A 27,404-nucleotide genomic window follows, 5' to 3' on the forward strand; every position below is an offset into this window, starting at 1 on the left:
TCCGCCGCTCAGTCCATCAGCGAAACCCGCGCTGCTGTCTGCAAAAACAGGAAGCCATTTGTTAGTCTCTGGTTTCAGGCTCAGAAAAACGACACAAATCTCACATCTGAATGCAGGCGGGAAGCAGAAAGTTCCCTCAAATGACATGAGTGACGTTCAGATTTTGGTCGTTTTGTGGAAAAGTGTCTAAAAATAGTCGCAGTTGAGATGAAAGAACCAAAATGTGGGTCAGACCTACAAATACGTCCCAGAATTTCCAGAACGCAAATAGAAACTTGTTGCTTTAAAGATGCAGGGATGTGAAAAAAGTATTAAAGATTTCTTCTTCTGTTGTTTTTCTTGTTGTCATGTTTAAAAAAATAACAGTTTTCTAACGAGGATTTCAGTTACAGATACCAAAATTAATCTATTTAACAGATTAAACTTCCTGTAAAAACAAAAAGTCGTAAAAAGTGAAACATTGACAATTCAAAGATACTTCATTGATCCTAAAGTGAAATTAAATATTTTACTGCAAAAGCACAAAATTTGACCAAGTATTTTTGTTTTGTTTCTAGAGCAAATATATTATTACACTTAAAATAAGACAAAACTAACTTATAAGTAACTTTTCAGCAGGAAATAGAAGCTTGTTTTAAGTCAATAATTCCTTAATATTGGCAATAAAAAGTTAATCACCAAATTATTTAATTTTTAACAAAACTTCTTTTCCTGTAAGTGAAATAATCTGACAATGGAATTGGCACTTTTTCATCAAGATTAAGGAATTATTTACTTAAAATAAGCTTCTATATCTTATTTAAAAAATTACTTTTAAGTTATTTTTCTCTCATTTCAACTGTATTACAGTATTTTCTCTAGAAACTAGACAAAAATACTTGGTAAATTTTGTGTTTTTGCAGTGTGTAACTCATTATCCAAGTGTCTGTAGATGCTGATGGCTCTCGCATACAGCAATACAGCTCTAGCAGTCTGTATTACAGCGGTTATGAAGAGGCCTCTGACTTAAGACAGTTTGTTGAAGAGGATTTTCTGTAATGTTCATCGTTTTATAAAGAATCCTTCGTTTCAGCGCCGTCTCCAGAGGTTTCTGATGATGCTACGCTAACCAAAGATGGCAGAAGAAACTCCTCTCTCCAGTACAGAGAGAGACATTATGGAAGACGGGTGGAGCGTCCCAGCAGAGGCCAACCTACCAAAATCACTCCAAAGGCGCATCAAGGACTCATCCAGGAGAAGAAGCCGATGAAACATCTCAGGATCAGAATCTGATCGTTTCACACCAAAATATCCAATTTGTGCCGCTTTGAAAACACGAATCCGACTGTTTTCAAAGCGTCAGCAGTCTGAACGGTGACTTTTACGTCATTTTAAAGTTACACATGCATCGTGACTCGTGACCAGAATAAATCAGATGCAGTACATCTGGATGTAAACAATAGCTGAAAATTATGATGATGAAATTATGAAAGAAGTTTTTGTCACCCTAAAAACCGACTCTTTTATTTGCTTCCTTTGTGATTTTGCTGATTTTGTGACGATACCGTCGGCTCTCATTGCTGAGTAAACTTTAAAGTAGATCCATTAATGGCGGGATCCATTATGACTTGTTGCTGCAGTTCGGCGTCAACATTCTTCTTCTGCACATTTGGGTTGTTTTGGAGTAATAAGCGGTTCACACACAAGTCTGGCTGTGGTCGGGTTTAATTAGTAAAACGAAGGATCATGCAAAAAACAGAAAAGAAAATCGCATTTTAGCAACAAAAACTCATCACATTTAAAAAAAACAACAACTTCTGCATAGAAAAAATCTTATTTCAGAAAAAAAAATTAATTCACAGCAAAGTAAAACGCTTAGGGAGCAAAAAAATGTGGCTTTGTGTTTTTTCCTCCCAATTAATTAATGAAATCCTCGTTAGAAAACAGTTTTCTGCATCAACGCTCATAACTGTCTTCGTTAGATGATGTAAAAAATTTAAAAGTGACTAAGAAGAAGTGACAAAAGAAGATATTAAAAAGGGGGCAATACATTTTTTGGCACCGGTTACAAGGATTCTGAAAGAACGCCAAGAGAGCAAAACTTACCAGACAAGCATTCAGGAAAACTACCTAGTTTGGAAACCTTGAAGCGCTTGCTGAACTGTGAGCTGAAGAGAGGAGAAAAGAGAAGAAAGAGCTAATTGACTGAGAGTTAAACACACTCTCTGGATCAAATTAAATGTTAGTTATTTCATTACTTGTTTTTCGGGGGGGTAATTAAGTCAGATTTATGTTTAGTGGAATTACCTCGCGTGGATAGCTGCTCCTCCATCTTTCCTCCGCCGTTCCTCTGATCAAAATCCATTCTGATTGGCTGGTGATTAACACTTGTTTGTGTTAATGGTCAGTATTGGATAAGTAATCAAATTACCGGTGTGATTTGTTAGCTGTACAGTGGCGCATAAGTTATAAGCTCAGAGTAAAACCGTCTAGTGCAGAAAAAGCAACAAAAGAAGAAAAAAAACATTAATTTCCTTCCCTGTTTGCAGATATTACCCATGACATTAACTCGGGGTTATAAATCCCTTCCAGGAGTTTAATTACTTGGAGCATGCATGATTTACTGAGGGTGTAATTAAATAAGGCTACGACATAAAGATGTAGACGGTGCCACTTGGGACACTGAAACTATTTTGTTTCCGTTGTTTTTACAGCTGAATGTTCAGCAGAAAGTTAAAACCATTAGACGAGCTTTTATTTCTCCTTAAACACACACATAAAACCGAACAGCTCGGGGGCGTCAGCCGCTAGTTAAACACTTAGCTAAACACCATAATCACTTAACATTCAGGACACAATCATTTCTAAATTTAACCTGCGTAAAACTAACTGCACAGTCTGCAGGTCAGCGAAGTCGGGTACAAAAGCTTAAATTCAGCCAGCTAGCTTAAATGCTGCCATTGCTGAAGGACTTTTTCAGTTTTGTTTTTTAAAATGTGGTTATGTCAAGTAGTGATGAGCAGTTAGCATCTAACCTTCATTTAATATTCTCCGGTTGTGCTAATAGCGGAGCTAATTCTTTGTTTAGCACGTTAGCGAACTTTAAAAACCTTTTGCACACTTAGCATCCCATAAATTAATTTTCCAGAGAAATTTTAAAGCGCTAATTTACTTGGTTATTTTGTAAACTTTCAGTTGAATAAAGTTTGACATGTGTCAAAGCTTTGGCTAACCGTTAGTAATTATTCAAGTAATTAGACGTTTATATTCATGCTTTTATTTTGAAGTGGGCAGTTCCATTTCCTCTCCTCACTTTCTCTTAAATAACTTAATTTAAATCAGAAACGTGCAGGAACAAAATAAGCAGACAGTAGAAAACAACATAAACATTAACACAACATCTAAGGGAAATACGTAACGTAAATAAAAATGTCAAAATCAAATTGGTTCTCGAACATTGTAGTCTTTCAGGGAGACGTAATTTAAATTGAAGTTAGAGCATTAGCATTAGCTTCAGCTAACTATTTTGTTAGCATAGCAGTTTAGCACCAGCAAAACTAATGTTTATGATTAGTGCTTTAGGGTTAGAGCAGCTAATATTTTAGTTAGCGGTGCCCAACCCTGATATTCTGGAATGTTCTTAATCTGATTTATAAAATGTAAATAAAGTATATAAATAAAAAAATATAAAAGTTTTAATCATAACATCAGTTTATACGTTTAACTGTTAGCCGCGGGAACGGGTACAGAGAGAAGCTACTTTCTAGATCTGTTGGAAGTTTTTACAAAACTTGCGCTTTTAATTCTATCTGTATTTAAAAAGAAAGAAAATGAGTTAAATTAACTACAATTGAAAGATGTAGAAAAAATGTGTAAGATAAGGTTTCATTTGAAAGATTTTTTTTTTGCATAAACCAAAACATTTATAACATTGGTAACATTTTATATATTAAAATCCGACCAATAGCAAAGCTGAAAAGCCTGTTTCAGTTTTAAAACACAATATATCTAATGCTTAAAGTGTCCTAGTTAAAGAATACCTGTTATGCTTCTTTGAGCAGGTTAGGATGACTCTATGGGCTACAAAACATGTTCATCCCGTTTTGCACAAATTCATTTAAATAATGACATTTCAGTCTGCTCAGCTCTACCTATATTTAGCTGTTTTAGGGCGTCTTGTCACTTTAAATCCAAACAGTCTGCTGCTGACCACGCCCCCAACTAAACATTTATATTCACACGTGAAAATGGCTGCAAACAGATGTGCAACTATATAACAGTACATCTTCGAAAACCAGAAGTGGAGCCTCCTGCACAACCAACAAGAATGCAGTCAGTGGTTTCTGAATGGCAAGTCAACAACAAAGCTCTTGAATTTTTCCAGCAGCCATTGTACAGTGGTAAAACCAGCTGACCAAATGAGCTGGGGCTCTGCTTGGGTTGCTAGGTAACGGGCGGAATTCCACTGGAGTTGCTAGGTAACAGGCTGGGCTTCTCTGCAGTTGCTACATTTGAAATGATTTTTTCCAGATAACAAAAAAACATGAACTTATGTGTTTTTTTTAAGTGCTTGGGCTGGTTTAGAAACCCAAATGGAAGTACAAAAACGAGCAAAATGTGAATTTTGCATAACAGGTCCCATTTAAGAACAAATGCATTTCAGTCTCCATGAAAAATGTTTTTCAAACAAGCAGCTTTTTATTTTTTAACCCCAGAGGGAAAGAAAATGAGCTTTTAAAACACACTAATGATCATCAAGTGAGAGTGGCAGCTTTTAGGGGGCCAGCCTATGAGCTCACCTGGCAGCTCAGGCAAACCTCATCCCTGCGTTTCGCAAAGTCACCTGCTGAGCTGCTGCTGCATTACATAAACACACACCAGCCTCAAACAAACTCTTCTATTTACCCCCAACTTTCAATAAAACGGCACTAAATCAGTTGCAGGAAAGGAAGTTTTAAGCCAGCATTAGTTCCGTCGAACTCACCTGTAAATGAGGAAACTGGAGATCCCGAAGATGATGAGCGCTAATCCAGAACCGACGGCGACGATGCCCAGAACGGGGAGCTGACCTGGAAACAAGCAGGATAACAGCGTCACGGCCTCATATGTGCAGCAGATGGCCATGATGGTTTCTTAGAAGTCTGAGGGAGAAATATGTGTGCTGAGAAAAATCACAGCTGCACCGCTGCAGCCGTCTGTCAAACCACCAAACAGCACAACCATTTCACATCCCTGATGCGCATTTAAAACCCTAATTAAGTCCCGCAGTAAATCATTGCACAACCCGATAGCCGTAATTATGGAAAATCTTTTCTTTTTCTTTCCACCCCATCCGACTGTCTTAATTTACTGCCATCTGAATCCGACTGTGGAGTTTAGATTATGATCTACATATTTCAGCAGGTTAAATATGTGCAGAATTTAGGTGGAGTTCACACTGTGGGAAGAGCCGCAATAAAACGGAGAATTTTCCCTCAATGATTCGGTTTAACGGCCTGTACAGCATGAAACCATCTGCAACACGCCGCCGCAGTGCAGGACAGCGACACACACACACACACACACACCCACACACACACACACAACCTGAAACAACCCTGTCCATGCTGGGAAGAGATTAGAAAATACTGCAATGGCCATAAGTCATGATGTACGGAAGAAGATTAGAGCCAATTTCTTAAAAGGTGCAGAGAATAAAAAGGAACAATAGAACAAATTTCATGTTGAGCTTTGAATCTTTAAAAACATTTTTGGAGATAATTCATTTGTCAAAAAATAATCTTATCCAGTAAGTGGGGGGAAAAACAACTGACCAAACCAGAGTCCAAACTATGTACGGAAGAAGATTAGAGCCAATTTCTTAAAAGATGTAGAGAATAAAAAGAAGAAGAGAGCAAATTTAATCTCTAGTTTTTAACCTTTAAATTTTTTTGGGAGATAATTCAGTTTTCGAAATCTAAATTGAAGGCTTCATTTTTTCTGTGTTTTGCTTTTTACAGCCTTATTGTCACTTAAATTGTATCAAAATTAATCTTTTTTCAAAATTATACACACAAATAGTCCATAAGGACAATATGGAAAAATGTTTTGAGAGTTTTTGCAAATTTATGAAATACAGAAGATGGCAAAATCACATTTATGTAAATATTCACAGCTTTTTATGGTTTCAAGATTTTGAATTGTGACACCATGTTATAGACAATAATTACAAGCCAATTAGTACATTTTATATGGTTTTATTAGCAAACCATTTCTGTGTTAGTGGTCTGTTTCATTACTCAACACAATTAAATACCTTCAGTTGGGTGAACAGAAAGGAAAATATTTGGATAAAATAACTTTTTCTAACATCAAAACCATAATTTCCTACAGATAAAATTAAGCATTAGCATTCCCTACAGTTCAGTTTTATGTACAAATAAAGTGGGAAAAATCATTAAAAGTCAGTTGTGTGCATCAATTTCCTAACAGTCCATTCATTACACCATACCATCGTTGCAGGAAGGGTCGTCTGTGGAAAACACACATGGCGGATTGTCCAGCGGCGGTCCACCGCTGGGCCAGTGGATCTTCTCCGTCTGCGACCAAATGATTTCTTTACTGCTTCCGTTGAAGTACGCCACGACCTGCCGACACACAGAATGGAAGCTAACGTTAGCATTAGGGTGTTTTCACGTCTGATAGTTGAGAAGACTCGGTTCCTGTTGAGACCAAAGTGGCTTTGTTACATTTTCAGCTGCTGAGGTTCTCTTTCACCCTGTACTGTCAAAAGAAACCGTTTGAAAAAGCTGTTCCCCTCCCCGCCTGTGGGGGCGCTGCAACAAGAACCACTGAAGAAAATGACAAAAACTTCTGAAGACACTGAGAGAAGCTTCTTAAACAAAAATGGAACAGTGTCAGATTTTAGCATTTGAAGGTTTTCTCTTTAGTCTTTGGTAAAAGTTTATGAAACTTTTCTCCCGGTGGCAATAAACATGCTTTGGTTGTATTTACCCAGAATGCCCTGCTCTGTAGTCCACTTCCTGCTTTTGGAGAATTAATTTTCAAGGTGCCATTTTGCATTTAGGCTAGTTTGTGTTTTGTGGCACCTGAAGTCCACAAAACACTGAATTTAAGTCAATTTATAGGAAAATAAATTCCTCCTAGCATGAGTGCTAATATACAGGTATGTCAATAATTAAACATTTCTCACTGCACCATTCCAGTATGGATCATGATGGTTTTATGGACATGATCCAATGCAGAGTAATGCAGTTTTTTTTCATCACGAGTAACGCGATAACAGATGTTACTACTGGTGGAAACGACAAAGATGACAACAGGAAGTGGTTGGAAGATGATGGCGCGCCATGTTTTTTAATTACTTATCTGTTGAACAAACTTGTTCAGATGTGACTTTAATAGTGTTTCGTATTTAATAGAAACGCCACAATTGCAAAATTGTGTTTTTTCAAAATTAGCAGAACACTGACAAAGTTTTGCAGACATTTATAATGGAAACAATTAATAATCGACATACACAGGAGACATATTTCATCAATAAAACTGTCATTTAACTTAATAATAAAATCTTGTTTCATTTTGAGGTTGAGGGACGTTTTGTGCATGTTAATATAAAGAGGAAAGTCATAAAAACTGCTGTTTACAGTTTGCAACGCGCTACGTAAGGTTAGCAGGGAACATTTTGAAGACGGTTCTCTGGAAGCCAAAAGTAGAAATGTTTGCAGTTCTGTTTGGGTTTGGACCTGTTTAATCTTTCAAACACCATCTGTGAAGTGTCTTTTTATTTCTTAACAGCAGTTTTACAATAAATTATCAGTGTAATGGTGTACAGTGTCTGTCTATGGCATTTAAACAAGAAGGAAGTTCACCCAGAGGTCGGATTGTGCAAAGCTGAATGATATGAACGTTTATGACAAGACAGTCAGAAAATAAACTCAAACAATATTAATGTTAGCACATTTCGCTATAAAAAAGACTGAAACAAGACTCATGTTGTTTGGGAAGAAGAGACCAAAGTAGAGATGTTTAACTGTGATGTGCAGCACAAAATAGACAGAATATCTGCCGAAAAGATCCGGTGATTCAAGCATAAAGGTTTGTTTTGCAGCCACTGATTTAAACATGAACTATTCTGTAGGTCTGAAACGATTAATCGTGATTAATTGATTACTGAAATAATCAGCAGCTACTTGAGTCATCAATTAGGCAAAAAAGCCATCTGGTGAAAAAACAATATATTCACAGCAGCAATTAGGCCAAAACTGTAAATATATATATATACATTTAGCATTTAAGCTAAAAGCAACTTTGTACATTTTAGCCAAAACTTGTCAAGAAAAAGTCAGAATTCTGGGAAAAAAATCTCTGAATTTTGACATGAAAGTTTGAGAAAATGTCAAAATTCTGAGAAATTTCAAAATTGTGAGAAAAAAGTCAGAATTCTGAGAAAATGTGAGAAATCTGAGAAAAAAAGACAGGATTGTCAGATTAGTCAGAATCCTGGGAAAATTTTAAAACAGAGAAATTTCAAAATTGTATTTCTGAGAAAAGATTCTAATTTTCAAAAAAAGGGCAGATTTCTGAGAAAAAAGTCAGAATTCAGTTTTGTAGTCAAAACTCCTGGCATAGTCCTAGGTTCTCTCAGTTCAAATTTACTAAAAGAAAGTTTTGTTCCCAATGTTCCCAAACATCAGAGAATGTGAAAGTAAAAACACCTGGCTGCTAAAATATGTTAAAACTTTCCGAGACTGTGAACCTGGACTCACCCCAAACTCTCCCGTCTCCTGGTTGGTCATCGACCACAGGTCCACGTCTATGTTTCTCGCATTTTTGTCATCTATGGTAACGAGTCCGGTGATTCCTAAGACAGAAAAATTAGCAGCATTAATGAGGTTTGTTGCTCAATCAAAATGCCATTTTCTGTATTACTGTTTGATATTTTTAAAGGCTTCCAGGCGAATTACGCCATGGAAAAACAACCATAATTATCCATTTTAAGCTCAGACCTTTACACCGTTTTGCCTCTATAAGTACGATATGCCACAACACACATCAAGCATGAAAACACACTTTGGATTGAGGTGATTTGTAAAAATGTGCAATCAGGCTGTAATCACTGTTAGAAAGCTGCAGATTTAAATCAGATTCAGATACAGTTTTTCGTTTCGGTATTTAGTAGAACCAAACATTTGGCCTGGTTCAACAACAGAACATTCATCTGCTGTTTATTTAACAGTAGATGCACATCGAAAGTTAAAACACATGTTAATGTTTCAGAGGTCAGAGCACGTGTTCTGGTATGGAGTCATTTGAAAACAGGAAACAAACCAAGTAAAAACAAGAAATCCAATCAAACAAATTAGACAAACTGTAAACTGGTCATTTAAAACATACTTAGAAAGACAAAAATGAACAAAGAACTACAGTAAACATTTGTTTTTGTTTCCAACCAAACAACTGAGGGCGTGATCTATGTTTGCAAAGATTTATGATTCAGGGCCTGTTTATAAAACAGGAGTATACAGATTTTAAAAATGGATATTTGGTGAAAAGAAACATATTCAGAGCAGTTATTAGGAAAGAAACTGTACAAAATAGCTATAAATTTTGTATTTGTCTGTAAATTTGTCTTAGTACGGAAGACGATTCGGTCCACCGAAAGAAGAGAAAAGATTTTTTTTTCTAAGTCACAATTCTAAAAAAAATAGTCAACATTTTGAGAAAAAATAAAAAATTGTAAGAAAACAAGTCAAAATTCTGAGAAAAAAGACAAAATTCTAAGAAAATAAAGTAAAAATTCAGACAAAAAAACTCAGACTTCTGATGAAAAAAAATTGGAGAGAAAAAATTTTAAATTCTGAGAAAAAAATCTCAAAATTCAGAAAAAAAGAAGTAAAAATTCGAAGAAAAAAACTTGAACTTCTGAAAAAAAAATCTAAATTTGGAGACAAAGAAATTAAAAATTCTGAGAAAAAACAATTCTAAAAAAAAAAAAAAAAAAAATTCAAACATTGTAGTTTCACCCAGTTCAGATTTACTGGGTTGCTATGACAATACAATATTTCTCTTATTTAAAGAAGGAATTTCATTATTTGCTTCTTTCTATCTTATCCTGTATTTCTTATATTGTATAAAAAAGGTTTAAGTGGACAAATAAAGAGATCTGCAGAATGTGCCCTTTTTATATTTGATTAATCGTCAGAACAATCGATTAATCATTAGAAAAGTCGATTATTACAGCAATGGTCAGCTGCAGCTCTACTAGTCAGTCATTTGTTTGAGATTAAATGAACAGGTTCTTGGTAGAAATGTGTCACCCCAGAATCGGCGGTTCTGCGTCCTCATCGTGATGTTGATGCCGTCGTTCTGCACCCCGCCCTCCGCCAGCGTGTCCTCCAGCGCCATGGCGTACAGCAGAAAGCCATCATAGAAACTGCCAGCTATGTAGTCCATCTGCAACAACAGGCGTTACTCAAACCAACGAGAACAAGAGTTTCTGCAGCAGCAAAACTGCACTTACTCTGCAGAATCTAAACAAAATGCTGTTTTTACGCTCTCACACATAAACTGACTGCAAACAGAACTGTAAACCTCATTCCTCATTAAGTTCAAGCAATTACTCTGCACAGTGGGATGTTTTCTCCGTCTAGATTGTCCCATAAAAAATTACAGAGGTTGTTGTGCAACCTAGAACTCACAGTAGTTTAATACTTACTAATGATGGCTCCAAATGAACACCGAAATCCCTCTGAGCTCTGGCATGGAGTCTCTTCTGGAAGTCCAGGTATTCTGGGTTCTCTGGGTTATGGTACGTGATGATGAAAACGGACTGGAGGAAGCACAAAACGGAGAAAAAGACGGATTAGAAGAGAAACATTTAGGTTTATTTCAAACAAGATGTGGAAAAAATACCCAGAAACTGTAGTCAAGTAAGAGAAGCGCTACTTCAACATAAAAAGTATTCAAGTGCTGAGTAACTGATCAAATGATCAATCATTTAATATTTAAAAATTACATCATCAGATGGACCAAAATAGAAAGTTATGTGGATATTTTGGTGTTTTAAGGATGAAAATTATAATAATTCATATAAGTAACAAAAAATAACAAAATCAGACAAAAGAAAATGTTTGTTTAAATATAAAACTTATGAAACTTTAACAAATGCTGCAGGTCTGTGTCTGGTGAAGTTTTGGTTAAAACATGTTTGTTTTTCATTCAGTGGGAAGAAAATCCAGAACTTTTACTCAAGTAAGAGTAAAAATACTTCATAATAAAATTACTCAAGTAAAAGTAACAAGTACAGCGTAGTAAAAAGACTCCTAAAAGTACATTTTCCAGAAGTTACTTAAGTAAATGTAACTTAAATATCCAAGATAAGTAAACAAAATGACCAAAAATAATAAAAACACACACAACTGAAACCATAAATGTTAATAAAAAATGTTTTAAAATAATTATTGAGCTGATTTTAATCTATAATGTGATTAATTGAGTTACTGCTATAACACTTAGTTGTTGCAAAATAAGAAAAATAAAATGTAGAGTTTACTTTCTGAAAAGCAGCAGTAAGAAAGAAAAAGAAATACAGCAATAGATTTTTATCAAATTTATAGGTAGACCAATAACAATAATAAATTACATTTATATCTCACTTTACATTTACAGAAATCTAAAAGTGCCAAAATCAATAAAATAATCAATATAAAATAACAGCAAACAAAGATTAGAATCATTAATTGAGAGGAATTTATGAAAAACATTTAATGAAAAAAAAGAAACAATAAAATAGTTGAATGGGTACCTTACAGTTCACACGTTTATCTATAAAAACAATGTAAAAATCATTATTTTTCTGGTTTATAATATTATATATAAAACTCATTAAAGTTTGCTGTTGTTACGTGACAAAAAATGCGAATCATTAAATACCTGCGGTCTAAAAACCGAACCCTGGGGCATTTTTAATAAAGTCTGTCAGCATTGCTTTCTACTTAAGAAGCTGGGGATCATTTCTCGTGTCACAACAGTGATTAAAACCTCAAACTTCCACAAGCAATTAATGCACCGAAAAAACTCTGCGTTGCCACAACAAGCCGCGTCGGAACCCGCCAGCAAATCCATACAGAGGAAGACCTGCTTATTGTTTGACAAACAACACCATAGATACCCAGGGAAAGTATCTGGAGGCGCCGTTTTCCGTTCCTCCACGGTTACGTTTGGGGCTTTTAATGTAAAATCTGCTTAACAAGACTTTTCTTGTAGTTCAACTGAATGTTGTTGTAAATATTTTTAGCCAGAGTTGGTAACTGGCACCGATTCTTCAACTGAAAGAAAAACATTCGTGCTGCAACCCGGGATCGCATATCTTTCCACTAATTAGAGGTGACTCATTATCCTGCCGGGGCAACCCCAAAACAACGATAAAAATGAAAGAAAAAACACGCAAAAGTGTAAAATAGCATGTTTTTTTTTACAGGGAGGATTGCAGAAGAAGAACTGTAGGTTGGAGGGATGTGGCAGAAGCCCAGGGCTCAGATTCTGGGGCGTCCCAAAAAATTATAAATATATATTGTTTTCTGTTTAGCAAACATTTAGTGCATTAATTAAATTCTATTCAAAAATATGTTATTGATCACAAATACAAATTAAATAATGAATAATTAGTGTATTAACACCAGAATAATTAAAGTAAATATATAAAGAATTAGCATTTTCTGCTAACTTTTGAAATGTTTAGTGTACGTAGCTTCCTCTAATTTAATCTCTCCAGATAAATTTGGCTGTTTTGCAAACTTTCAGTTGACTAAAGTTCATTTTCTGTGTTAAAGTTTTGGTTTTCGACTATTAAGAACTCTTCAAGCAGTTCATATATTCATGCTCTTATTTTGAAAACAGTTCAGTTTCCTCTCCAAACAATGATTATTATTTTGTACACAGAATGCATCAAGAAATAAAAGTCAATTAGAACATTAACTGAAGAAATATTTTTATTGAAAATTACATTATATTAATTCATAATAATGGGGTGATGATGCGGCCATGTTTTTTAAATAATACAAAATGTAAAAAGGGATTCAGGTTGTTGCCTTATTAAAAGAAAAACTATTTCAAATTTCCACATTTTTTGGGTCTAAAATTGTTTTGGTTTTGTTGGCCAAATTTTTACCATTCTTGACTTGGGGGCCGGACAAAATCATTTCACAGGCCACAAATGGCCCACTGGCCACACTTTGAGCATCCCTGATAGAGAAAAGCTTCCCATCAACATCGTTAATAGTTAGCATGTCAGCTATAGCGCTTTAACATAATGCAACTAGTTTACAGAAATGTGTTTATATTTTCAATATAAAATAAATAAATTGCTGCAGATTTCAGTGACTGTTAATAAAATAAAAATAAAATTGTTCTCCTGATTCTTCACACTGGAAACACCCTGACTCCTGTCTGCTCCTGCACGTTAGCTAGCAATTAAACACCAGGAAACCCCCGCCTGACAGAAAACGCACTAATAGGGTTCCAGCACAATTGAAGCATTGTTTAGCTCAGACAGTAGTTGGCATTGTGAGATTTTAATTGTCTGTTTAGTTCAGTGAACCCTTTGGCTCTGCTGTGGCCCAGAAAACTAGTTTTGTACTAACAGAACTGAAGCCCAGTAACATTATATAATCCTCAGTGTCCAGCTAGCCGGACGTTTAGCTGTCTCCAAATCGATAACGCTAACAGATGGTGGGCACCTGCTAGAAAGTTTACCTGTTGGAGTAAAAATCACAAACTTTATAAACCAACATAAAGTAGTGCATTGTGGTGAAATGAAAGGTAAATTATCCGTTTTTAAAGTTATATTAACTCTTACACTGAAATAAAATCTGGACCAAAGGTGTCCTAATTAGTAAATAGACACTAAGTATATTTATGTGTAGAAGCGTAACAAACACTGGGAAAGCAAAGCCCCGCCCCCAGGCATCTCTGGAAAAAGTTCCATAAAGTGGGCGGAGCCAAGACACAAAGGGGCGTGGTCAAGCCGAGGATGAATGGGGCGGTCAAAAGGGGGCGTGGTCAGGATGAAAAAAGTACTGTTACTAGTTTAGCGGCACTGTCTTTGTATTTTGCAACTATTTTAGCAACAAATCTAGAAACTTCCTTTTAATCGACTAGCGACAAATTTAGCATTTTCTTCATAGACTAGCAACAAATCTGGCAACTTTCTTTGTTTAAAAAAAGAAGCAACTTGCCACAAATCTATTGATTCAGTTTTTTTAACTCAACTAAAAAAATCTAATGACTTTTTTCATTAACTAGCAGAAAATCTAGCTTTTTAAAAAAATGACTAGCAACAGATCTAGAATTGTTTGTATTTTTAAATAAACTAGCGACAAATTCAGCATTTATTTAATAGACTAGTGAAAAATCAAGCAACTTTCTTTCTTAAAAAAAAGCAACTAGCGACAAATCTAGTAATTAAAAAAAAAAAAAAGACTACCAACAGATTTAGCATAATTTTTTCAATGGACTAGTGACAAAACTACAGACACTATTTCTAAACTATTTCTTTTTTAAATGATAAATTTGCAGGTTTTTCTATGTAATTTGAGACTTTTTGGCAGATAAAACAGAGGAGACCCATTCCACCCCATTATTTCCATATAAAAAGTAAATCACTGGTGCAAACAAGAAAAAATGCTATAGATCAATGATCAACACGTTCGCTATTCCAACTCCTGACTCACCACTAGGGGGCGTGTCTGAGTGAGATGGTTTTATACCTGAACCAGATACAACCAAGCTGTACAGTTGTAACCAATAGGAAAATTTAACTGCAGTAGCCAATGTTCAACCCAAAGAGGGCAGCACTAAAACAATTTAAGGCAGAATTATACAAATTTACACAAACATGTTACAGTTTGTAAAAAAAACGTAAAGATAGCTCCCTTAAAGACCAATTTGTACCGTTTATCTTCAAAAAAACGTGGATTTTAGTTACTATTTAAAGTTCAATACTAAGTCCGATTGCTAAAAACTACAAAAATCTGAGACAAGGTGGTGGCAGCATCATGCTGTGGGGACAAAGACCCTAATAGATGCTGAAGAAGATATGAAACTGGGGTGAAGGTTCATCCTCCAGCTGGACAATCACCCTAAACATACAGCAAAAGATAAAGTTGGGATGGTTTAGGTGGCTTTAGAAAGGCCTAGTCAAAGCTCAGACGAAAATCTAGAAAATATGAAACATGATATAAAAATTTTGCATTTCATCTGGCTGAGCTTCACTGATTCTGAAAGAATTGGTTGGAATAAAACTTAGCTGGAAGCGACCAGAATAAAGAAGCTAGAAGACAAATTATGCTATAACTTTCAAATATTTGTTTGAAAAACATTTAATTTACAATTTGCATTACGATGTGTTGGTTTATCACCTAAAATCCCAATAAAATGCATTACAGTTTGTGGTTCTAATGTGATAAAATGAGAAAAAAATGATAATTTAATGGGAGAAATTACCCAACCAGCTGCAAAACTAAATCACCATAAAGTCGTACAGAAATGAGTGAATGTGAATGTGCTAAACCGATCTCGTCTGAAAAAATTAAGGGAATTAATAAGACATGCCTGAGTGGCATTCAGGGAGATAAATTAGGGGAGCAGCTACTGCGGTGTCTTATTTCACACGGCGCTAATTTGTAGAGCTTCCTGTAAAAACACGTCTGCTCTTTCATTAATGCCAAGCAGGAATTCAACTCCCTGAAGCGGTGACAGTGATTGTGACGGCGTCCTCAGCCTGGGAGACTTTTTGGCAGCGTCCGCGGCGCTCGTTAAGGAGCGTCTTTAACGCGTCTGTCACGAACAGAGGAGCGTTTCTCATTCTCCAAGCTTCCAAACAAATGGCAGCGAAAGGAAACGTTTTCTGCCCGTACCTTGAAGACCTCGACGGCGTCGGCCCAGTCAAAGTTCGCCTTCTGCCACGGCTTGCGGTCGGACAAGCTCTCACCGAAGACGTCCAGGTAGAGGATGGAGTAGTTCTCTGGGTCTGGGGTTTCTTCCTGGAACAGCTTCATGATGCTCATGAAGGACTCCAGCGGCCCGCAGATGTAGATAACTGCAGGAGTAAAAGAGAAAATTAGCTGGAAGGAAAACAGAATAATGGGCAGTTAGAGAGGGTTGTGAATGAATCGTCTTTTCTCCACAACTGTCCTGAAGTTGGACTCAAGAAACCGGTAGATCCGGTGCAACTGGCACCAAAGTTACATTTGTTACAATTTCAGCTGCTGAAAATGTAACAAAATTAGTTTGAGTTAAAGAACAAAACTAATTGAAAAGGCTGTTCCGCTCCTCGCCTGTGGGGGCGCTGCACCAAGAACCACTGAAGGAAACAACAGGAAAACCTCTGAGGAAGACACTGAGCGCAACTCTCTACTTCACAAAATTTAAACAAAATAGGTAGCGGAGTCAGACTTCAGAAGTTTCTCCTATCTTTGGTAAAATACCACAAACCATTTCTACTGCTAGGACTAGCCTAGCATGTTTGTTTGGTTGTATTTACCCAGAATGCCCTATGCTGTAGCCCACTTCCTGTTTTTAAATTGGTCTCAAGTCCACTTGGTGTTCAAACCGCATCAGAGTTCACTTCAATAAAATCGAGACCGAGGTTTGTAGCTGGACCAGTTTGTATTTTTGGTCCGATTACGAATTCAAACTCCCCCAAACAAACCAAACTTTCTAGATAAATTAACTAGAATTTGATTGAAGCGGACTAAACAGAGCTGGTGTGAATCAGCCTTAAGATGATTCCTTGATAATAATTCAAACCAGAAGTTGGCATAAAAACACTTTTATCTGTTTGTCTGAGGTAAAATCAGACCAAACTTCTCTAGTTTCAGGTCAGTCAGAGTCACCAAAATCTACATCTGCAAAAGAAACAGAGATTTATTTACTCATTTATTTATTAAAGTCTGAAGCAAACCCACCGGACAAGTAAGTCAGAAAAAACACAAAGTGAGATTCTGGTTGAAGTGGAGGAGCTGCTCCTTCATAGAAAGGCAACCTGGGTTGAGAGCCACACAAATAATAATCACAGCCAGAGAGATCTTTTAAACTATAACTAATTAAAACCCAACGTGAATTCCTTTAAAAATTATCTTATCCCAGTTACATGGAATAAAAACTACCATGAAGAAGCAGAGGTCCAGCATCTGCTCCTTTACTTTGACTGGACCCGTGTTTTTCTTTTCTTTTTGTGAAGCCAGGAGCCATTTTCCCTCTTAACAGCAGAATGACAAAAGCTTTCAGGTTCACTTATTATAATGACATTAGCTTGTGCTTTTGATGACAAGCTTTAAGAGCCGGCCTGATTTTTATTGGGTCTGATTCTGATAAAAAGATGAAATAAGAATTTATAAAAAGGGTCACTGAGATTTAGAATCAGAAGTGGAGAGAAAAATCCTTCAGAATATTAAATAAAATAACATGAATATGATGGATGGATGGACAGACAGACGGAGGGACGGGTGGATGCTTTAATGGATGGGTGAACGATGGATGAATGGATGTTTGGATGTTTGGATGGATGGATGGATGGATGGATGGATGGATGGATGGATGGATGGATGGATGGATGGATGGACGGATGGATGTTTTAATGGATGGATGAATGGATGGATGTTTTAATGGAAGGTATGGATGAATGGATGGATGGACGGATGGATGTTTTAATGGATGGATGGATGGATGGATGAATGGATGGATGGATGTTTTAATGGATGGATGGACGGATGGATGAATGGATGGATGGATGGATGGATGGATGGGTGGATAGGTGGATGCAGCAGCCTCTAATAAACACGATGTTCTCTTTCTTCATTCTGTCTTAGTTTTCATTTCCCATCCATCCATCCATCCATCCATCCATCCATCCATCCATCCATCCATCCATCCTCTCGCTCTCTCGGCGGTGAGAATCAGCCTGAATCGTGTTTCCATCCCGGCGGTGGAAGCTGTCCTCTCCGCCCACGCCCTGCTGAGTCACGGAGAGAAACCAGCTTTCCTTCCCGCTCATGTTGGAGCCTCAGCTGCTGCCAGCTGGAAGCCCGACTGCCTGGTTAGCAGACGTTTCCTCATGAGCTGCCGCTGCTCTTAACGCTCAGCACTTCCAGCGCGGTTCGCCAATGCCAGGTGTTCCCGCCGCCGCCGCCTGGATCCGTCCCAGAAACAACACCCAAGCCCAGCCGGAGGAATGTCCTCCCATGTTTCAGTCTTTCACTTTGCGTAAAACATCCAACATCAGTTGCTAATTTTAACCTATTCGCGTTTCTCCCGCAAATTTTTCAAACTCCTTTGATGTTTGGCACAACTTGTCAACTTACAGACTTGAACACATGACTGTAAAGAGGAAGAGAAATTAATTGATGGGTTTCTGTAATACTAACCAATTTTCCTGGACGATAAATTGTCACAGAAGTTATCGCGATAAACAATAATATTGTTTTAGACCATTTCGAAATAATGGTAAAATAATGCAGAAACTCATTCTAAAATATCAATTAACTTTAAATTCTAATGAACATTTAACACTGGAACTGGGAGACATTTTAAACATTCACAATTATTTCAATAAACAACAAATAAAATGAATATTGAAGTCTCTGAATACAAAATGGTCCTTCAAAAAAAGAGGCTAGTCGAAACCAAAACACCAAACTAAAGACTTTTACCATCCAGTTTTTGGCAGCAAAACAGAAAAAAGAAAAATAACAAATCACACTAATGGAAAGTACTGAACTCGTTTCTGGCAGGTCTATATAAAACCACTAAATAAAATCCAGCCCAGTCAGTTTCCACAAACAAATTTAGCTTTCATAGAAGAAAAATCTCACTTAAAGTCAGCAAAATTCATAAAGAAAACATGTTGAAGAAAGTTCAGGTCAGATTTCCCGGTACATCCGTGGTTATCAACCAGCTAAAATCTATGAATATTTGAGTAGGGCTGAAACAATTAATCAAATTAATCGCGATTAATCCATTAATGAAATAATATTAAGCTAATTTAATTTAGTATACAGACTCAAAAAAGTATTTTTGTGGAAAAAAACATTCAGAGCAGTAAATATGCCAAAATTGTACAAGAAATATATACATTTTGAATTTAAGATAAAAACATCTTTATCTGTAAATATGGTTTAGCCAAAGTTCCTAAAGTGATATAGTTTTATCTTCATCTGATTCAGATTTACTAAAAGAATGCTTTGGTATTGCAATTTAGGCTATAAAATGTTTAATTTCTTATTTTAAAATGAATTGAATTATTTCTGTACTTGTATCTTTACATATAAAACTGTATAAAAAGGCTCAAGTGGCTAAATGGAAAATCTGTGGAATGAGACATTGTTCATCCGATTAATTATGAGAAAAACTGATTAATCGATTACTAAAATGAAACCTTCAAAAAAAAAAAAACAATTAGAACTGCCTATTTTAATATTTAATAGTGTCTATCCAGACTTACATATTCCAGGCAGAAAATGCTTCCATCATATAAATGAACATGTCTTATAAAAAACTCAACCTAGTTAGCCAGTTAGCTAACGCTAGCTCCAAGAACGTCATTGAAAGCATTTGAATGGTGGGGTCCTCAAAGCAAAGACGTCAAACACAAAGCTAAACTATGTATGAAATAATACTATTCTACAAACTAAAGTATTTATGATTTAATATTGTTCTAAACACGCAGTACGGTCATGTCCTCAAGGAGCTAACAGCTAGCATAAGCAGACGGCACGATGCTAGCTACTGCTAGGAGGACGTCTTGTCAACTTAATAAATTAATCTCTAAAATATATTTTCTCGTCAGTTTAGTTATTTGCAGCTCACCGCCTTGCTGTGTCCGTCATTTCCACTTCCACGGACAGAAGTGGAAGTTATATATATTAATAACGAGGAAGTTGCTGAGTCCTTTAATTGAAAGGGGATTTTCCCCACTGATGTGGGAACATTTTCCAGACAAAATTACTTTTAACCAGGTAATTTGAAGAGGGTCTGATGTTGGAGGATGGTGTAGTGACTTATGTGGGTTAATACTCCCAACAACGGAACATTTTGACGTATCCACTTGTAGTTTCAGCAAATTTAAACTGCAACGGCTACGTCACTGCGAGAATTACAATATGGCGGATTCGCAAAAGTGGGTAGCCGGAAGTTCATGACCTTATTTAGTAGTTCGGGAGCAAATACTGTGACATAACAGCTAAAAAGAAAAACGTAATAGTGATAATAGTTGACATCCAAGAAATTACTCCAATAAGAGTAAAACGTATTTCTGAAAAGATCTACTCAAGTACCGAGTAACTGATCAAATTATTGATCATTTAATATTAAAAATTACATCATCAGATGGACGAAATTACAAAGTTAAGTGGAAATTTTGGTAATTAAAGGACCAAAATGACAATAATTCATATAAGTAACAAAAAATAACGAAATCAGGCAAAAGAAAATTTTTCCAAATTAGTTCTTTCAATAAAAAAACTTATAAACTTTAACAAAACATGCAGGTGTGTGTCTGTCTGGTGAAGTTTTGGTTAAAACATGTTTGTTTTTCATTCTGTCTGTAGAAAATCCAGAAAATTTACTCAAGTAAGAGTAAAAATACTTCATAATAAAATTACTCAAGTGGAATTACTCCACTTGAGTAAGTAATTACTTACTTAGTGATTCTGGATGGATCCCTAAGTAATTACTTACTTACTCAAAGTAAATATTAAAGTATATTTACTTTTATATATACTTTTATATAAATAGAAAAGTATATATATTTTTACTCAAGTAAATGTAATTGAGTAAAAGTAACTAGTTACTGTCCAACTCTGATCAGGAGAAACTAAATTCAACTTTTGTGTATTTGTTGGGACTCTGAATATCCAACAAAATGTATTTAAGAGCTAAAAAAGTGGATTTTGCCAAGTTACAGTCCAAATGAGAATCTAGTAAACATTTAACCTCCAAGACTTGCTCATATATTTGCAATAAAAGCTTCTCCTGGGATTTATGGATTCACAAAAGGCTGAATAATCATCACATAAAATCCCAATAAAATCAAGTTTATTTAACCCCTTCTGGGACTGTCGTTCTCCTCACTAGGTCTAAGAACTGGAAAGTTTTGGTTCACAATGAAAAAAAGACCCACAGGTTCCCAGTATCGCATTGCCAAGAATTACAAAATCATTACATGGGAGTCTGAGTCCCACCTTCCTACTGGGTTACTATCAAGATGGATCCCTGAAAACAGCCCTGTTCCACTGAAAACGTCCTTCATTTTCTGAGAAATGCCTACAGTCCTTCCATTAAGATTTGTGAAACTTACTGTACTTATATGGCCTCAGCTTCCTCAATGGACTTTAATCATGCAGAAAGATTCTCAGAATCAGCAGGGAGTCATCAGTACCAAGTATTGTTTTTCTTTCGCTGCTTGTCCGTTGGTTGGCTTGGAGTTTCTTCTGCTAATTAAACGTTAGCGGTAAAAAGTTTAACCGCCTGTAGACACATTTTGATCACAAACTCTAAAATGTACCTTTTACACTTTCACATTTTCACTGATGCTGCTCTCTCAAACATTGTCAAGGACCTTGAAAATTTCTGAAAGTATTTAGATTTTGTCTGAATCAAGCGATGAGAACTGAATAACAATTTATTTTTAGAATGATAAACACGCTGCTGTTTGTTTCTATTAATACCGCATTACGTAATACTTCATTGATCATGTCAGAGGAAAATAAGTGTCCCAGATGTGTGGAGTTGGGTTACCTCATGTAACAAGATACAGAGATGACAGGAAGCTGCTGATGGGGAAGAATTTCATGGAGAGCAGCAGGAAGAGAGAGAGGACATTTAGTCAGTAAATATCAACCAAACCTGAATTATTCTGGATGTTTTTCAAGTTTATCTAGAATAAAAAGAATGCTGCAACACCGATGCTTCTCCAGTAGGTTGGGACATTGCCGACAAAAAAAGGAGTAAATTTCTGCCGAAAAACTCAGAAATTATCTAGAAAAAACTTAAAAATTAGATTTTTGAAACTGAGAAATTTTCAGGTTTTTCAAGTCATTTGGAAATCTTGCAGTCAGGGTAAGACTGTACTTAAGTTATTCTCCTGTTTGAATGCTAATTCTCCAGCATGCATCGTCCCTGAGGGTGCTCTCACATTCCCACAGAGACAAATACACTTCCTTGTGGAGGTTAGGACAGCTCCACGGCCTATACAAAACCTGTTCATTGCATTTTTTAACAAAATTATTCTTAGACAATAAGATTTTAGCTGTTTTACAGCATCTTGTCACCTTAAATCCATATCCTCTGCTGCTCTCCATGCCCCCAACTTAACGTTGACACTCACACGTAAAAATGACTGTAAACAGATGCGCAATTATACAACCATACATATTTGAAAAGCAGAAGGGGAGCCTCCTGCACAACCAACAAGAATACAGCAAGTAGTTTCTGGATGGTAAGTCAACAACAAAGCACTTGTCTTTTCCAGCAGCCATTGTACAGAGCATACAGTGGAAAAACCAGCTGACCAAACATGCTGGAGCTCCACTGGTGTTGCTAGGTAACAAGCGGAATTCTGCTGCGGTTGCTAGGTAACGACGGCGTGCCCATTGGATGTGTCTTAACAAAAAAAACAAACAAAAAAACAGCTGGGTGTTTTTTAAGCACTTGAGTTGTTTTTAGAAGCGATTGAGACCCAAATGGAAAGAGAAAAACATGGGAAATGTAAATTTTGCATCATGGATTTCCTCTAATCAAGAAAGTCCAGTTTGTTTGAAAGCAAAACCTGAACAAAAAAGAAAACTCTGATCCGCCTACAAACCTCGGTCTCAACCTCGGTTTGAATGCACATGTGAACGCAAAACGCTCAAAAGGCAGGAAGTGGACTACAATGCAGGGCATTCTGGGTAAACACAACCAAGACAAACACGCTAGTCTAGCGCTAGCAGGAGAAATGTGTTGTGGTCTTTTACCAAAGACAAAAGGGAAATCCTATAACTACTAAAATCTTTTGAGGTCAGAGTCTTCTTCAGAGGTTTTCATGTCGTTTCCTTTGGTGATTCTTGCTGCAGCGCCCCCACAGGCAGGGAGGGGAACAGTTTTTAAAAAATTGTTTTGGTTCTTTTGAGCGTGTGCTGTGTGAAATCAAACCACAGCAGCTGAAAGTGTAATAAATGCAGTAGTTTTTGCCGCCAATCGAACCCAGTCTACCAGACTATCAGGTGTGAAAACTCCCTGAATGACAGACGAACGTTTCCGCCTCATTCAAACCTTCCGGTGTAAAACTCAGTGAAAACCCTGAGTGTAAATAAAAGTAACCAGCGAAGCAGCTCTGCCTCGTGGCGCCGTTCGGCTCCTACTCGGGGAAACGACCCCATCATGGTCATGACTATCATCACTGTTACCGCTCCAAGTTTCCATTCAGCCTTGATTTGCTAAACCTGTTACTTGAGTTTACCTCAGAATGAATTAACACCCATTTGTTCCTGTTGTAAGGTCTATTTATTTACATAAAGCTCCCTCATCAGTTCTTAGTCAGACAGAGACACTAAACAGACTCTGTTCACAGATAATCACCATCCAGATTAGAAGGAATCAAGTCAAACACTGACTTATGTTCCAAGGATTACTGCAGATTTTCTGTCATGTTTTCCCCTCCAGACGAGGCAGATTACCTCCAACATTTACCGACTAATCTGAGGAGGTTTCTCTGTGAGAACATGAGAAACTCGTCCATTTACAAACTGGATGTGTAAAACCAGCGTGCAGGTTATGCAGGATTTCAGTGATTATAATGAGGTAAACCTGAGCTGTGACTCTGTCTCCCACTGTGAGCTGCAAACCACTAATGCACAGAACAAACTGGACAGAAGGGCAGGAATCTGCAGCCTGCTGTGGTTTTTCCTTCTCCTAGCAGAGATTCTGCAGCTCGCTTCACGTTAACAGACTGAGAAGAATCAAGATGAGAGAGTTGAGTTTTTTCTTACTGGTGCTCCTTTCAAAAAAAGACATTTTATTCTCACTCCTTTCTTTGGCAGCACAATATCTTACAAATATATAACATCACTGTGGGCAAAGGAGAGTTGGAATTTGAGATATTTTGTTTACTAATATCCAGTTTTTTATAATCCGGATATTGAATTTGCTGACTTAATTGTATCAAATTTTAATAATAATAATAATAATAATAATAATAATAATGAAACTAATTAATCTAATTTATTTAACCTTTATATATGTAAAATATATATACATATTTAAGGCCTTATTAATGTTTTATATTGTGGGACTTTCAACTCAAAAGTAGACGTTTCTGATTAAAAAATACTGTAAATTTTAATAAACATCAGTTTCTGTAAAAATATGTTTTTGTGGTGCATCTCTATTAAATACAATATTACTTATAAATTAAATAATTCAATTCTTTTAGGTTTAGGGAGAGTAATTGAGTATCATTATCATTAGCTTCGGCGCACAAGGAGAAAAACATAAAAATAAATGAATGAACTGATACAGAAAGACATTTAAAGCAATACCAATGAACTGAGTATGGCAAGCCCTGTTGAGCAATAATAAAAGAACACAAAAACTGAAACACCCATAAATCCTAAAAAACACTGTGCAGAGGGCAACCAATAGAAAAGTCAGTGATATCCAGCTTTTGCTGTTTGATTTCTTGTGCTGCCCCCAGACTGAGGAGCGCCCTGAGTGGAGAGCCATGTTGTCCATTTCGTTAACAAGTCCCTTTGTTTTAATCCTGCTCACAATACTTTATTTGCCTTTTTAAAGAGGGAAACAAACACAATATGAGCAGAGTCATTAAATGTTCGCTGTTATTTGTTTTCCCACTGAAACTTTCACTTTTTCTCCCTTTTCTTGCAGAGTAACCCGACCGCCTGCGGGATATTTCTGGTGTAAAGAGAAATATCGCCGAGTGGCGAGGCGGGACAAGCCCTGACAAAACCTTTAGCTCACATGACCCCCTGCCCCCTAATTCCCGAACGAGGGAGGTCAGAATTGCCTTTTGATTACATTCGCGTTGTTCAACCAACAGATAAAGACTCCCAGGAATTACTTTACCGAAATGCGGCAGTATTTACTATTTGGGAGCACATTCTGCTCTGAAGTGAACAGTGATTCCCTCCAGATGTTTCCTGAATCATGAGATTCCCCCCCAAGACCTCTACGAACTATCACTGACTACAACAACCAGTGAAAATATAAAAAAAACATTATAAAACAACACAAAAAAAGCGATGAACTCCTAATATAAACAGGTGACTGAGCAAACATTCCTCTTATCGGATTAAATCCAAACTGGATATAATCAGTCCAAACCGATCATCTCTGGCCAGCTTTCCAAAAACAGCCCGAGTGTTTTCTGAGCTGTCAGCAGCACATCTTTGTTCCTCAAGCTTTCCAAGACAAATCATCGTTGCAAAAACATAAATATTCCTGCAAGGGTTGCTCTTAGGTTTCTGTTAGGAAAAACACAAAAAAACTGAGCTAAAATAAGACATGAATCCTTTTAAATTCACTCTACTATGATTAAAAACATGACTAATTGTGATTAATTGATGATTAATCATGACTAACTATGATTAATCGCAATGAATTGCGATTAATCAATGATTGAAATAATCGTCAACTCATTTAGTTATCGATTAATCGTTAACTGGATATTGAATTTGGGCTTGTTTTGAGCAATCACTAACTTAAACATGAACTCTTCTATTGGGCTGAAACGATTAATCAAATTAAATGTGATTAATCATATTTAAATAATTGTCAACTAATTTAGTAAACAATTAATCATTAACTGGAATATTCCCACTCTAACAGGCCCATTTGGTGAAAAAAAAAACCCAACATGTTCACAGGAATAATTAAGCCAAAACTGTACAAAAATATTTACATTTTGCATTTGTCTGTAAATATGTTTTATCCAAAACTCCTCAAGTGGTATAGTTGAAGCTTCACCTGGTTCAGATTCACTGAAGAAGTGCTTTTAGGCAATAAAATGTTTATTTTCTTATTTAGAAAAATAACTGAATTATTTCTTTATTTGCGTCTTTTAATTGTATAAAAATATTGTTTTTGTTTCAACCAATGGCCTTCTTGATTCTGTATACTTTAGTTAATGATTAATTGTTTACTAAATTAGCTGATGATTATTTTGATAATCAATTAATCACAATTAATCTGATTAATCATTTCTATCCTAGTATTTTTAGTGTTTTGTCCATCCTTCTTTTCAAAATAGATCAAATTCAGTCACATTAAGTGGAGAGCAGCTGCGAACCCAACTTTTGAACTCTTCTCAACTGGCTTTGAGTCTGAACTTTGACTAGGCCACACTAACACACCTGGATTTCTTAGCGTTGAATGGATGTTATAGAGACTTGACACTCTTTGTAGTGGTGAGCTTTGGAGAAAATGTTTTTGTTGTTTTTGTTACTCCAGTTAATGATTAATCAATTACTAAATTAGCGACGATTATTTTTGATAGTCGATTAATCACGATTAATCATTCCAGCCCCACTTTGTGTTGGTCTGTCATATGAAATATTGATAAAAAGAACCCATAGTTTGCAGTTGGAACAACATCCGTTGTAAATAAGTTGAAGGGGTTTTGTCTTGTTTCCAGATTGATTAAATATCAGTAAATCTGCTCACGGTCTCTGTGTTCTTTGTACGAATGGGAACAACATGCGGCTTGTTTTTGGCTGTCAGGGAACAGATTTAATGACAGCTTCTCATTCCCATGTGGCGGTCCTCCACAGGAGCTAAACCCGCAGCAGCAGCACAGCCTGAAGACATTCCTGGGTAATAACCCTGGAAAAAACAGGCGTCCCACCGGACCGAGTGCTGACCGCCTGGAAAAACCTGGTTCTGACCTGGACAGTTAAAGTTGAATTAATTTATTTCAGCATTTAGGAAACGAGCCAGAGATGAAAGAACTAGAGGATAATTAACTATCTGCTTTGAACTAAAGGAGAAGTTAGAGTAGATGGATGGATGGATGGATGGATGGATGGATGGATGGATGGATGGATGGATGGATGGATGGACGGAATAAGGCTGTAACTAATGATTATTTTAGTAATCGATTAATCGATTATTCTGGTGATAACTGATTAATCAATTGTTGTGTATTTTTCATTTAACCACTTAAGATTTTTTATACAATATTACAAATCCATTAAAAGATTCAAATAAACATTTTATTGCCTAAAATGCAAAAAGTTACATTTTAATTAACAAATTAATAGTTAGATAGCAAAAGGTGTTTAATGGGAGATTTTCTTTCTATAACCGCCGTTTGGAAAAGTTCTGAGTTGAATCGATTTACAAACACAAAACATTTTTAATTCAATGTGTGAAGG

At 36.3% G+C, this 27,404-nt stretch overlaps 1 protein-coding gene across 1 annotated transcript in view; it reads right to left on the minus strand.

Annotated features, from left to right (window-relative positions):
- npr2 (natriuretic peptide receptor 2) overlaps positions 1–27,404 on the minus strand; it is a 63,306-nt gene that overhangs the window by 33,733 nt on the left and 2,169 nt on the right. The window contains exons 2-7 of the mRNA XM_032570182.1: positions 15,897–16,078; positions 10,697–10,810; positions 10,299–10,434; positions 8,748–8,842; positions 6,470–6,605; positions 4,964–5,048 (exon numbers count right to left, since the gene is read on the minus strand). Of these exons, the coding sequence (XP_032426073.1) occupies positions 4,964–5,048; positions 6,470–6,605; positions 8,748–8,842; positions 10,299–10,434; positions 10,697–10,810; positions 15,897–16,078 (748 nt within the window). The remainder of the gene's footprint in view (positions 1–4,963; positions 5,049–6,469; positions 6,606–8,747; positions 8,843–10,298; positions 10,435–10,696; positions 10,811–15,896; positions 16,079–27,404) is intronic.

This window comes from Xiphophorus hellerii, chromosome 8, assembly GCF_003331165.1.
Source record: "Xiphophorus hellerii strain 12219 chromosome 8, Xiphophorus_hellerii-4.1, whole genome shotgun sequence".
Classification (NCBI taxonomy): domain Eukaryota; kingdom Metazoa; phylum Chordata; class Actinopteri; order Cyprinodontiformes; family Poeciliidae; genus Xiphophorus; species Xiphophorus hellerii.